Source organism: Mustela erminea, chromosome 4 (genome assembly GCF_009829155.1).
Source record: "Mustela erminea isolate mMusErm1 chromosome 4, mMusErm1.Pri, whole genome shotgun sequence".
Classification (NCBI taxonomy): domain Eukaryota; kingdom Metazoa; phylum Chordata; class Mammalia; order Carnivora; family Mustelidae; genus Mustela; species Mustela erminea.
Window position 1 is genome coordinate 106,084,670 of NC_045617.1, and position 14,850 is coordinate 106,099,519.

The 14,850-nt window shown below is 45.0% G+C and overlaps 1 protein-coding gene across 1 annotated transcript in view; it reads right to left on the reverse strand.

Annotated features, from left to right (window-relative positions):
• EYS (eyes shut homolog) overlaps nt 1–14,850 on the reverse strand; it is a 1,637,266-nt gene that overhangs the window by 47,347 nt on the left and 1,575,069 nt on the right. Inside the window, 2 exon segments of the mRNA XM_032341352.1 lie at nt 3,713–3,857; nt 4,914–5,080. Coding sequence (XP_032197243.1) covers nt 3,713–3,857; nt 4,914–5,080 — 312 coding nt within the window.

Below are 14,850 nucleotides of genomic sequence, written 5' to 3' on the forward strand. Positions count from 1 at the left end.
GCACATGGGGGGGCACCTGAGTGGCTCAGTGGGTTAAAGCCTCTGCCTTCGGCTCAGGTCATGATCTCAGAGTCCTGGGATCGAGCCCCACGTCGGGCTCTCTGCTCAGTGGGGTATTTGTTCCCCCCTCTCTCTGCCTGCCTCTCAGCCTACTTGTGATCTCTCTCTGTCAAATAAATAAGTAAAATCTTTAAAAAAAAATGCACATGGGCACATGCACAATTATGGGTGTGGTTTCAGAAGACTCAAGGACCCACTGAATCCCACCCAGGAACCTCAAGCTGAGAACCCTGCAGCTTGGGAAGAGATGTAACTTTGGAGAGGAGGGTGGAGTTCTTACAGCAGGTGAGAGAGTAAGGCCTTCTCTGTCTGGCTTATGTCGAGTATTCTGGTTAAGGGTTAAATAATCTCAAGATCTTCATAAGTATTAAAGATTATAGGGAAGTCATGGCTCAATAGAAACCATTTCCAGAACAAAAACAAATGGGCTTTATCAACAGTAGGGATTTATATTTTAGACAGGGAACTTCTGGATTAGAGTCATTTATCACTAGTGTTTATAAAAATATGAAAGCCTAAGTCATATACTCTTTTACTATGTGTAATCACCACTCTAAAGCACATGTGGTAACCTTAGTCTATTTTTTTTTTTTCTTAAAGATTTAAATTTATTCATTTGAGGAGATCGCAAGCAGGGAGAGAGAGAGAGGGGAGGAAGCAGGCCCCCCGCAGAGCAGAAAGCCTGATGCGGACTGGATCCTAGGACCCTGGAATCATGACCTGAGCCGAAGGCAGAGGCTTTTAACCCACTAAGCCACCCAGGAGCCCAACCTTAGTCTATTTATTAAAAATTTTCAAGAAACCCTGCATTTGTTTTGCTATGATTAATTAATACAGTGGCTTCCAAATTCATGGAAGCTTATTGAAATGCAAATTTATTTATTTATTTATCGAAGTGCAAATTTTTAGATTCCATCACAGATGTCATGATGAGGTTGTTCTGGCATAGTGTCCAGAAATCTATATTTTAAGGAAATTATCCTATATCCTTCTTTACAGACAGTAGTAGTGGGTCCTGCTGTGATCCGGTTGTGATGGTACACTCGCAAGAAGTATCCCAAATTTTCAGAACATAGAGAACGTGTGTTAATAATGGATGAGAGGCAGTCAGCAGGGGAGGATTCAAGAGACAAGTGATAAGATTAGGGGCTTTCAAGGTCATGGAACTTCCATGAGATCAGATTAAGAGGCATTTGCTGAGACAACCTGCCCAAGACTTAGATCCCGGGAACCCTGGCAGCAGACGTGGTTCCAGGTGTGCGCAATCCTAGTGTTTCTGTCAGAGGAAGGATCCGCCATGTGCTTGCTGCACTTGGCTTCCCGACACACTTACCGACAAAATGAGTGGTTTGGGGAGAGCCTCTGTTCTCATTAGCAAGTGTACAGAAAATTCATAATACAAGGGAGAAAATCACACGAGAAAACCACAGGAAGCCCTGGACTTCAATAAATCTGACGATATCAAATCCAAGGACACGCGATAGAATTATAATAATATCAACATACATCGAGTGTTTATCATGCATTAGTTTTGGGGATAAGCATTTACTATAATTATTTCACTTAATTGATTAACTCAGAAGAACCCTATGAGGTAGATATTTTTCTCCTCTGAGGAGAAAAGAGAAGGAAATGGAAGCTCCGAGAGTCCGAGGGGCAGGCTACAAGTTAGGTAGTGGCTACGTGGCAGAGCCTGAATCTGAGGACGCCCCGACTCCAGAGCCTGCTCCTAACCAGTGTACGTGTAGTGGAGAAGGAGAAGCCAGTGTCTGAGAGGAGCTGTGCCCCGTCCCACCAGCAGCGCCGTCATTGTCACCAATGTGAAGCAGGCACCGTAAGCCAGGCGCCAACCTTGTGCTCTCTCAGCATTCCCTCAATTTCAGAGCTACACAGGAGAGAAGTGCTGCTCTTACTCCATTTGACAGGTGAGGCACAGTGAGGCACGGGGAAATGACTGGCCAGGGCCCTGAGGCTTGTAGGTGGCAGAGCTGGGGTGCACACCCCAGCTGGTTCTTGGGTTTCAGAGTCCACGCTCTTATCCCTATTCCCGGAGTATTGACGTAAGCCTCGTCTGTGAATAAATGACAGCAAGGTTTGATGACCCCCTCCTGCCCCCAGAGTCTCCACTTGCTAAGGGGAAGATGCACATCTTTGTATTCATAAGTTTACCCATCCTTTTTCTTGAATATAGTGTTTATAAGAGCTCATTGATTTGTCATGCCCTTACAATCCTTTCCAGATGATCTGCTGCTGTGCAAGAACTGTCGAGCTCCTATATTGAGCAGAGCCTTAATATGCTTTAAACTCGTCTGTAAGACCCTTCTGAGACTCAGCACTGATTACATATTCAAGGAAAAAGTTTCCTGGACAGCCTGGGCAGACGAATTCATTTTACCGGAAGATGACCTTGTATCATGCAGGTTAGCTGTGTTGCTTTCGTATTTTCCAGTACATGGGCTCCTGCATCCGTGTTTCGGCAGAAGTCGGGGAAGGTGGGGAGAAGGATGCTACCAGGCAGGCAGAGGACTCAAGTGCCTGGAATGGCTTGTGATGGCAACTCCTGTCCTGCCGAGATGTGCTCACACCCTGCTCCCTTTTCCTGGACTTCTGCCGGAGAGTAGGCTGGTCGCGGGCGGGTGGCCCAGGACTCTATAACCAACAGCTCCTTGAGCAAATATTCTGAGACTAGGATCCTTCAAAAAGCTTGTTTTCACCAAATGCACTATATAATAATTCAATGCATGTCTTTATCTCACCACTCTACTGTGTAATCAGCTTTGTGGGAGAAGGTCTGAGTCTATTTCCCTTCTGAACACAGAGAGACAGACTATGACAATACAAACACTTCCTCAAGCATAATGTTCCCCCTTAACCCTCTTGACTTATGGGCTGCACTTCAGTGGTGTGTGGATCAGTTAACCGCTGTCATTTCTCGCCTGCATATCAAGTGTGCTCCAAAGTTAGTTGGAGTTTTAGTTTTTACTGTGACTCCGTGAGGTTTACCTTTCTTGCCCTATATTAAAAAGCACCCTATATACATATATATATATATATTATATATAAAAATTAGAGGGAGCTGGGTGGCTCAGTCAGTTGAGCATCTGCCTTCGGCTCAGGTCATGATCCCAGGGTCCTGGGGTCCAGTCCTGCCTTGGGCACTCTGCTCAGGGGGAGTCTGCTTCTCCCTCTCCCTCTGTCACTGCTCCTACTTGTGATCTCTCTCTCTCTCTCTGTCAAATGAATAAATAAAATCTTAAAAAAAAAAAACTTAGCCATGCCCCTGATTCCCCCATATCACGCTCTATTTTTCCTTCCCCCCCTACAGAATTTGTCAGCTTATACTCTTTTCTTCTAGTATTTTTACTTACTCATCATATTCAGTGTTTATTGTCTTTACCCATCTGGAATGTACACTCACAAGGGCGGGGATCTTTGTTTTCTTCATGGAAACACACTACACACGTAGTACATAGGTAGAAATTGATGAATGAACAGGGACTGAATGCTTTCTATTAAAATCAAATTTTGATCAAATCTGATTAGAAAGAAATCCATATTTCTGGTTTTGGAACAAGAAGTACATTATTTAAGGCTTTTTCTTGTCTCAGAATTTGAAACAGGTAGGTAGAACGTAAAACCATCCATGCCTTACCTTGAAAGCCGTTTTTAAAATCAGCTCCACTGGGTAAGAGATCTGGTGTATATTCACTGTAGCCACCTACATAAAACTGACTGACGACATTGAGACCAACCAGTCTTCCTGGGGAGATGACGGATTTATTTTTATGATCATCTACCTTCAAAAGGAAAAGAATTCAAAACCTATTAAAAAAGGAATTAATTCCCCAGGGTGAACTGTTAAGATACTGTTTTGTTATTTCCCATTAACTTGGCATGAAAAATTCACAAAGACCTGAATTTGGGGGGGGAAAAAAAAAAAAGACCTCACCACTCTATTCTTTGCTTCTCTGCTGGTGTCTGTTACCATGGATATATTAATATAGCAGTCATGGCTTTGCATTTCAATCAAAATCACAGTTCTCCAAAGATCAGGCGCTAGCATCCCGCTGGTATCCCTCCGTCTAGCCTTGGTCCCTCCCCTTCCTTTCTCAATACAGCCACCAGAGTCATTTATCAAAAAAAGTCAATTGACTGCGGTACCCAATCCCCCTTCTTAAGTTTTTCAGTAGTTCCCCCATAGCTCTTGATAAAACACTGAATCTAACTTTCTGGGGACACCTGGGTGGCTCAGTTGGTTAAGCGTCTGCCTTCAGCTCAGATCATGATCCCAGTGTCCTGGGATCGAGACTCTGGGATGGAGCCCTGAGTCGGTCTCCCTGCTCAGGGGGGAGCCTTCTTTTCCCTCTCTCTCCCCCCGACTCATGGTCTTCTCTCTCTCTCAAATACATAAATAAAATCTTTTTAAAAAATCAAACTTCTTAGTGTGACGTCTAAGTCCTTTGATAATACAGACTTGGTCTACCAGTTAGCCACTTCTTTTGCTCCTCCCTACCTAATAAGCCACACTGAACTACTCATGTTCTTCAAGGCCACACTGGCCGCTGTTGTTGTTCTGAACTCCCATTTATTTGCAGGTATGCTCAAACATCACCTTTTAGGGGGAGCATTTCTGGAGCCCTCTCTCTCACCTTTTCTACATTAGTCATCCCGCTTACTTATGCCCATACCACCTAATTGCAAGCGTGCCTCTCATCCTCAGCTGTGGGCATTTTCTGTGAACTGCGTGGGACAGGAAGCACGGGCCTGTTGCCTCTGGCCTCCACTGCACAGATCCGATGGCATATGGTAATGCTCAGCAAAGCTGCGGGACGGAAGAAGGGATGACATTTTACCTTCAGCCAGCCCATCTGGAAGCACCTCCCCAGACGGACGGTGTGGATGGCGAGGCTCAGATCGAGGGGATCACTGGTGATACTGGCTGTGCCCGATCCCAAGTTGTAAGTGTAAACCACACTGCCGTTGTGCAGACCCACGGCCAGGAAATCGTCGCCGTTCAACCCTGGGATGAGAAGAAACGTGTGGGGCATGCTCGCTGAGAGAAAATTCAGGAGTCTAGTCAGCTTTGCTTCATCGTCTAGTTCTGAGGCACAGACCAGCATACAGGAAGTTATAATGGACGTGCAGCCTCTCGTCCACGCTCAGGTATGTGTGCATCTGGGTATTGTTATTCACACACCCAGAAACCGTGTGAACACTAGAAGTTTTTCTTTGAAGCCATGAGGGTGCTCCTCAACCCAGAAGCATGATCAATACCTAAAAAGTTGGGATTAAAATTTCATTTTTGTCTGAAGGAAATTCAGTGTGTTCTTCGCAACACATAGGACTTGATCATAGAGTTGAACTGCTCTGATAGTTCAGAAGACTCAAAAGATTGAGATAACTGAGCTTCAGCTTTGAAATTCTATGATTTGAAGTTTTAAAAATGTTATTTCCATAATTGCTCAGGATATGCTATGATTGTTCTATTATAAAAGCTCTCGACCATACCTCTATGACCACTTAAAGGTGGTTGTTTCTGTGTTCCCTATTCTCAGTCTCCCTCCATTAGTTCAGGACCACCCATGGAGAACAGTGAATTGCAAGACCCAGAACATTCAGGATACAGCTGATACAGACCCACGGAGAAAGGGGAATGTGGCTGGGAAAGAACCAGCATCAGACACGAGAGGAGGGTCCTGGCAGTATGCCTGGTACCATTAGAAAGCTTGGAGATGGTCAACGGTGTCATTCCCAGCAGGCGGGCAGAGCACCCACAGGTCAAGGCAGAGTTTCTTGAGTTAAGTGGAGACAAGAGACCTGTCCACAGGGACGAAGGACCTAAATATATCATCCAGTTTCTGAAAGATGTGGCTGTGGACCTTAATACTGAAGTTTTCAGGTAGGAAACTAAGGCAAGGATTTCTGGTCAGAGGAAGAATAGGAGGCCTGATAGAAGTAAGAAGTTTCATCAGGAGGCAAAAAAATAGAAGCGACTCCTTGGACATGGACAAAGTTTGTTATGAATGTGCACAACCTCCTTTTCCTACACTGTTATGGGCATTGTTGTGTTCTCCCTTGGCTTCTGTTGTTAGGCTAAGCAGGGTAAAGGAGAGAAAGATCTGGAGGTTTCTAGATAGTGTAGAGAGGTGTGCTTCCTAAGGCACTGGAAAATGGAAGACAGATATGTAGAGATACTTGAATCTGCCTGTGCTTTTCTTTTCTTTTCTTTTTTTTTTTTTTTTTAAAGATTTTTATTTATTTATTTGACAGACAGAGATCACAAGTAGGCAGAGAGGCAGGCAGAGAGAGAGGAGGAAGCAGTCTCCCTGCTGAGCAGAGAGCCCGATGTGGGACTTGATCCCAGGACCCTGAGATCATGACCTGAGCCGAAGGCAGCGGCTTAACCCACTGAGCCACCCAGGCGCCCTGCCTGTGCTTTTCTAATGGGCCTGCCATGGGCCCTGAGCTGGGTTGTTTTGGAAGCTGCTTAGGTGAGCGTGACATGCAGCCAGGGTTGAGGCACTGTGTTACGCACCGTCCGTGTTGGGAACTCATAACAAATCTCGTTCTCTCTCAGGTGATCTCTTCCCCCTCTGTAGTGTGGAGCAGCTTAGGTGGGTTATACACTTAAAATGGGAAGACTTCCCAGGAGAAAACAGGTTCAGGAAGGCAGTTTGGCAGAAAGGAGAAAAACCGTTGGAAATTGAAGTCTTTAAGACAGCGGTTGGACTTCAGAAGTCAAAGGGAGAGAGGGCTGAAGAAAGAATTGTAAGAGCCTCTTCCGTGGGCTGTGAATGGGGGTCTTTTTTAAGGCGTTCTAATGGGTATCGGCATGGTCTTTTCAGTTGCTCAGACTGCTGCAGCGGAGATGGTATTCTGCCAGTGGAACTGGTGGCAGGAGAGCAATTTATGTGAGACATAGCCTTTCCTCCTTTCTGTCCTCTTGCCGTTCCTCCTTCCTCAAGTTATCAAGAGCCTGTGTCATGCCAAGAACAACGTGATCCGCAAGGTTCTCCAGCCTGGCTGAGAGGAGATGGGAAGTTTGTCTCAAGCGCCACAGGGATCAGAGGAAGAGCAGCAGTGGGGGCCGCCATGATAGGGTGGGAAGGACAGTTAGGAAAATCCAAAAGAAAGTGATTTTGGGGGCGGGGTGGCTCAGTGGGTTAAGCCGCTGCCTTCGGCTCAGGTCATGATCTCAGGGTCCTGGGATTGAGTCCCGCATCGGGCTCTCTGCTCAGCGGGGAGCCTGCTTCCCTCTCTCTCTCTCTCCCTGTCTCTCCATCTACTTGTGATTTCTCTCTGTCAAATAAATAAATAAAATCTTTAAAAAAAAAAAAGTGATTTTGGAGTTGGTTTCTGAGCTAACCCGCAAAGCGACAAATGAGAAGTTCTCAGGTAGATGAGGAAAGGGGAGGTTCTGAAGAGGGCTGGTCAAAGCAGAGGGAGGATCAGCGCCGTAGAGGGGGAGGAGACGGAATGCTTCCAGGACTGCTGCGGGCTGGGCAGGGCTGGCGTTTAGTGTCTGTGGCACAACGAGCCATATCCTCAAGGCTTAGTCTCCTGCAGTGAGCGAGACGCTCAGGAGCCATGAAAGGATTCTGAATGGGAGAATTATAGATGTTTTAGATTTTATTTGCTCATTTTAAAATTTTTATTTATTTATTTTTCAGAGAGAGATTGGAAGAGAGAGAGAAGGGAGGAGGGGCAGGTGGAGAGAGAGACGATCTTAGGCAATCTCTCCATCCAGCACGGAGCCTGACGCGGGCTCCATCTCACAGCCCTGATCCTGACCCGAGCCAGGTCAAGAGTCGGACACTTAACTGACTGAGCCACCCAGGTGCCCCTAGTCTTAGATTTTAGAGGACTCTCAGAACGGAGGCAGATTTGGAATCTCCCTGGAAGATGGTTCCCGTGACTCAAGACTCGTGATTTGGTTAAGGTCCAAATCAAGCTAGAGGCAGAGGGGATAGAGGAAAGAGGAGGATCGTTGGTGTGCGATCTGGAAGGAAAACCTGAAAGGACAGATCAGTCTGGAGGTATGAGTTGAGGGAGAGGAAGAGCTGAAGGGGTTCCAAAGAGTATGGTTTAAAGAGGCAGGTGGAATGACTGGGTTGGTTATGGAGACAGAAGCCTTGGCAAGGGGCAGGGTGGGGAGAGAGTCTGACGTCAGTTTATGGATACCCCTGCCTGCAGGCCTGTCCCGGAGCACAGAAGTAGGGATGCACAATAGCAGATCCAGGGAGCTAATCAAACTGCCAAGCAGATGATCCCTTCTTACTTACAAACCACGGGTCCACCCGAGTAGTGTTCCTTTTCTCTGCCACACCTTCCCGTCTGGACTTTTCCTCAGTGGTAACCCCTGACCATGAGGGATGGAAGAGATAAGAGAAAGGAAAGCCGTGAACTACCAGAGCCGGTGCCTGAAGGTGAACGTTACTTCAGGGAGTTGGAAGTGCTGAAGGAAGAGCTTGTCAAAAATAGATTCTAGATTGACCTTACACCACCTGTGTGAGAATCTCTGAAGCTAGGGCCTGGAAATCTATATATTTTAACCAACCTGACTAAAATTAATAACTCTAGGAGGGCGAGGGCACATGACCATCTGTCACCCAGGGCTTCATGTTTGGAAGGGCCTCATGCTTGGTTTAATGTTCTGTTTTTTTTTTTTTTTTTTTTTTAAAGATTTTATTTATTTATTTGACAGACAGAGATCACAAGTAGGCAGAGAGGCAGGCAGAGAGAGAGGGCGGAGCAGGCTTCCTGCTGAGCAGAGAGCCCGATGCGGGGCTCTATCCCAGGACCCTGGGATCATGACCTGAGCCGAAGGCAGAGGCTTAACCCACTGAGCCACCCAGACGCCCCCTGATATTTGCATTTTTAAACTGGCATCTCATGATATAAAAATGAATGATAAAAGTCATGTTAATAATTTAATATTTTATTTAACGTGGACTGACATAAATAGCAACTAAAAGATACCATAAAAGGTGGAGAGACCACCGAAGGAAAGAAGTGCTTTCAATACTTTTGATGGCATTTTTTCTTTGCTTTCTGAACAAGAAACCCTGAATTTTCATTTTCCGATGGGCCCCACAGTCATGTAGCCGTGCCTGAGGGGGCCCTTTGCTGCCTTCACACAACAAACTGGGAGGGAAGAGCAATGAAAACGAGAGTGACCTGCGTGTCCGAGGCCGTTGGGAGGCTCTGTAGGTAGATGAGATGCTGAGACTTGTGGAGGCATATCTGCCTCAGGGTTTACCAGACACTCATGTGCTGAGGCACATGAGTGTCTGGTAAAGGTCACCTAGCTGCTGGGGTCAGAGCCTGCCTCTGAAGTCAGCCTCATGTCCCAGCCTGTGCTCCTAGCCACTGTCCCTGTAGAAGAGCGAGAGAAGCTTGTGTCTGCCAGAGCTGCGCAAGCTCCTGTCACCACCAACACTTCCTGAAGGTTCCTTGCTGAGGAGTTAGGGGAGTCATGACATCTCTTAGGAGTTTTCTAGGGATTAAGTGATGTTTAATATCTAGGTATCATCACAGTGCCGACCTAGCACCTGGTAGGTTCTCAATAGATGCATTTTTTTTTCTTTCCCCCTTGACTATAGCCTTACCTTAGCTTTGAGTATCTTGTCGTCTTCTCCTGTTTCATTAATACAAAGGCTGGGAAGCAGATATTCCTGACCTGCAAGCTGGAGCACGCCTCTGTTTCCAGTTAACCTTTGGGGTCAGGGACAACTGTGAAATCTCTCATTTTTCTTCTTCTTGAAGCTGTAGCCCTGACTGCTTCAGTGTGTTAGTCTGATCTAAGTAAAATATTTTGGAGGGCCAACCATGGAGGTGAAGTGAAGTGACTTGAAGGTATGGTCTGTTAGCATCCATTTATATGTCTTCTGTCACTTTTCTGTAATTTCCTGAAGTGAAAATTTCTTGCCTTAAAGCACACAGTAATATGAACAATGCCATATTTCAAACAACCACCACTAACTGTATCCTCAAATTTAAGTGCTTGTTTATAACATTGGTCTGTGAGAGGCTTTGAGAAATATATGGGCAATTTCTATTTTTACATTTGTCAATTCACAAAGTTAGAGATGATATTGGGCATTTATACTGTTAGAGATTTTTAGTGTTTGACACAGTGAGTTTTTTCATGAAAAGAACTGGAACTAAGCTCATTTGGCATGCAGAACACAAAGCCACGGCGAATCTTAATGAAACCAGGCTTAGGAAGAAGATTTTCAGACAAAGCAAGGAATAGTTGTTGGATATTACTTAGGAGCTGGTGCTAAGAAAGAAGGATTTAGCAAGATTATGTTGTGCAAGTGGCAAAGAGGGAGGAAGAAAACAATAGGAGATGACTTTGGATGAATAGTAGTTAAGAATAACAAGATCTGGGAAGTGAATAAAAATCCCTTTAGGATGTACAGAAGAAAAAAAAAAAACACAAAACCCAAACAAACTTGGGCTGTCATTGGCTAGAAAGAAGAGTCTTACTCAGTTCTACAAATATTGTTACACAGAGAGCTTTGAAGTGGGTGTGTGGTGGTGAACCATATTTAGCGTTGTAACAACTCATAATGATTCTTACAGATCTCATGGGGGAAGATGATGAGATGCTGTGGTCAGAAAAGCATCCGGCTTCATAATGAACAGAACAGTGGCTTAGCAACAGAAGCAAGGACTCAGTCTAAGGGAAGAGGGGTATGGTGGCCAAGGTAACAATGATAAATAATGGAAACAAATGAACCCTTGTGCTCTGTGGGTGGGAATGCAAACTAGCGCAGGCACTGAGAAAATCAGTATGGAGGTTCTTCAGAAAAACTAAAAATAGAGTTACCACATGATCCAGTAATTCCATTAGTGGGTATTTATCCAAGGAAATGAAAACACTACTTTGAAAAGACACATGCGTGTGACTGTGTTTATTGCAACACTATTTACAATAGCTGAGAGCTGAGATACGGACATGTCCATTGATATATGAATGGATACAGATCATGCATATCTCACACACACACACACACACACACACACACACACACACACACACACAGAGGAATACTACTCAGCCATAAAAAAGAATGAAATCTTGACATTTTCAACAACATGGATGGATCTAGAGGGTATTATGCTCAGTGAATAAAGTCAAGCAGAGAAAGACAAACGCTACATGATTTCAGTTATATGTAGAATCTAGAAAACAAGACAAACAAACAAAAGAAGCCAAAACAGACCCTTAAATATAGAGAAGAAATCGGTGGTTACTGGAGGGGAGTAATGAGGAGATAGGCAAGATGGGTCAACGGGAGTGGGAGGTACAGGCTTGCCCTTATGGAATGAATAAGTCACTGGGATGAAAGGTGCAGCATATGGAATCCAGTCGGCGGTTTTGCGATGGTGTTGTATGGTGACCGACGGCAGCTACACGGTGGGCATATCATAGCCTACGAATCGAGTGAATCGCTGTGTTGCACACCTGAAACTAATGCAGCACGGTGTATCAACGATACTTCAGTTAAAACAAAATGGAGACAAGGTGAAGGATGCCGCCATGGATATTCTGGAAGGAAAGATCAAAGAGGCTGAATTTGGGACGCCTGGGTGGCTCAGTTGGTTAAGCGGCTGCCTTCGGCTCAGGTCATGATCCCAGCATCCTGGGATCGAGTCCCACATCGGGCTCCTTGCTCGGCGGGGAGCCTGCTTCTCCCTCTGCCTCTGCCTGCCACTCTGTCTGCCTGTGCTTGCGCGCGCGCTCTCTCTCTCTCTAACAAAACAAATTAAAAAAAAATCTAAAAAAAAAGAGGTGGAATTTTACTGGCTTTGTCTGTTTGTAGTTTGTTTTTAAACCTAAGGGTTTTAGTTTTCATACCACCAGTTCTCCAACCTGGTGGGACCATATCCGTGTAGCCTCTGATTAACGGGCATGTGAGGACAGGAAGGGGAAATCTGTTATACAGGAGGGAGGGAGGGTACCAGAGGCGTCAGACAGTCATCCCAGGAGAAATCACACAGGTCACTTCGGCCTGAAGGAAAAAGAGAGAGAGACAGACAAAGAGAGAAAATAGAGAGACCTTAGCACACCCTGGGACACCCTGTGGTGATTATAATGGACTTTTTCTGAGGAAAAAAACCATGCAAATTCAGTAGCAGTAATTAGAGTTGGTCTTACGAGCTTCACCTTGAAGGAACGCCTGGACAAGAGTAGCTAGTGGTTGGAACCACTGTTTCATCAACGAAGTCCTTAAAAGGAAGAATAAGACTCATGTATAAAAGAACTAATCCAAACCTATGCATCGGAGAGATCTTCTGGGAGAACCTGTCCTGTTGTTTCTCCCACTGATCCTGGTCAGTCACTGTCTGTAGTAAATCATAAAGCTGCACGTTCACGTGCTCTCACTTGGTCTGCTTAGAGGGATTAGAACCACTGGCCTGGGAAGAGGCAGAAGCTCATTCTCAGGTGCCCAGTGAGGATTCAGAACTGTCAGAAGGCTGTTCCTGGGTTGTTCTGAGGGGGCATATACTGGGAATCTAAAATGTGTCTAGAGACAGTGCCCTAATATTCCGGTGTATTTCAGCACTCACCAGGCTTAAAGGTTATTATTGAGACTTTTAATGTCACGGAAGCATGATAATTCCTGTTCAGCTGTCCAGCAATCTTTTAATTCCAATAGAAAAAAAACCTTTCTGAAGTATGAAATTTTGATTTATAACTACAGAAAGAGTGAACATGATTTGTTATTATTTCCTTAAACTATTCTTCCAATATGGTAAAGTACTATCATGCATTAAATCTAATTTACCTCTCTAAAAATGATAATGTACTTGGGACCTAAGGAGATAAGCAGCACCCTAGGTGTCACAAAGACACGAGAGTTCAGTCTTGCGCTCTTTGCTCGTGGAACTTCTGGCTGCTCATTTCTTCTTCTCTCTCTCTTGTGAAAAAAATGGTGATGATAACACTAACACAGGATTGTCTCTAGCAATAACTTAAAGTGGATTTTTCCTCTCCCTTCTTACTTTCCTGTCCTGAAGGAAAGAAAATATGGGAGAGGACCCACCAAGATGGTGCTGTGACTTTCTGGTCCACCGAACCCTGAGTGGTGAATGGCTCCTGAGACTGGTGTGAGTTCTCTTCGGAAAAGCCTGTCCATCCTTGTGTGCAGACACTTTGTCAGTATATTTGACTGTTACTCCGGGGCCTATAAAACTTTTAGATTTCTGAAAGAAGGAAACTGTCTTTTGATCAGATATTCTTGACATTGGAATACAATGATGCGGACACAGAGACACCAAGATAAACGGAACTAAGCTTTAGTTGACTATTCAAATGCTCCTGAGAGGGCAGAGCTGGTTTTCAGAGAGAAAACTGAATTAGGTAAGAGTCAAGAGTTAGGTAGGTGTGAGCGATTTCAGGAAAATAATGGGAGCAGCTTATGAAATCAGAATCAAAGCTAAAGTGAAGCAAAGCAAAAATATATCTAGCTTGAGGTGTGAGAAATAAGACCCGAAAGAATGAAAGTCTCCTCTACCGGAACAATATGTATGAAGTGGCACAGGATTCTAGATACTTAAGCCATTTTTACTCCATATTCAATGGCGTCTGCTTTAGTGGGTGCTAAACTAAAATTAAGATGACTGGAGGTTTTGGGGCGCCTGGATGGCTCAGTCAGTTAAACATCAGACCCTTGACCTCAGCTCAGGTCTTGATCTCAGGGTCGTGAGTTCACACCCCACGCTGCTACTTAAAAAAATAAAAAGAAAGAAAAACGATAAAGCAAAAAAAGATTGGAGGTTTTTGAATGAGTTCTTCAGGAGCATACAGTCTCGGTTTGTCTTAAGATCTGTACTGTACAGCTTCTCTCTCTCTCTCTCTTTAAAAAAAGATAGATTTATTTATTTATTTACTTACTTATTTTAGAAAGAGAGAGAGAGAGAGTGGGCGGAGAGGCAAAAGGAGAGGGAGAAGCAGACTCTCCGCTGAGCGTGGCGCCCCACACAGGGCTTGATCTCATGACCCTGAGATCGTGACCTGAGCGGAAACCGAGAGCACAGGCACCCCGTACTGTACAGCTTCTCATCATAGTGGCGAACTTCCAGCTTCCTGTTCAGTTAGATACGACCATTAAACTAAGGATATTCTAGAACTTCAAAAGCGTCAGAACCATACACAGCCGTGTCCACGAGGGTCCTTTGGTAGCCATGGTGTAGAGTGGACACCGTGTAATTGCCACTTTGGGAGATCAAGTGATTAAAATGCGAGCAAGGTAAACCGGCTACTGTTTGTGGTCAAGGTAAGGTGATGTCCTGGCTTCCAGCTGTGCTGGTGAAGACGCAGGAAGGGAAGGCGACAGGGACAACACAGCAATGCTGTGCTCAGAGCATGTGAGCGTGTCATAAACCACCTTTCCTGAGGCTACATATGGCTCGTATTTTTCTATGTTTTGAAGAGAAAGCGCGGAGACTACAAAAAGGAGGGAGATCTAGATCTCTCTTGCTGTGTGCTATCAGAGATGAGATCATGACAATCAGGGATACAGGCACCAGAGGGTGGGGCCACTTGAATTTCCATCAGGTGCTCGCTGGAGGTGTAGAACAAAGAGTGAGAAGGTGGGCTTGTAGGTAACGAATTTGCACTTGGCGCCTCCTTTTTTTTTTTTGTCCTCTGGATGTTCTTCTATGAGATCGAGGTTATGCCCATTGAACTACACATAAATGAACATTCCCTTCCATACTAAAAAAAAAAAAAAAAAAAAAAAAGGAGGGTGCCGGGTGGTTCAGTTGGTTAAGTGTCAG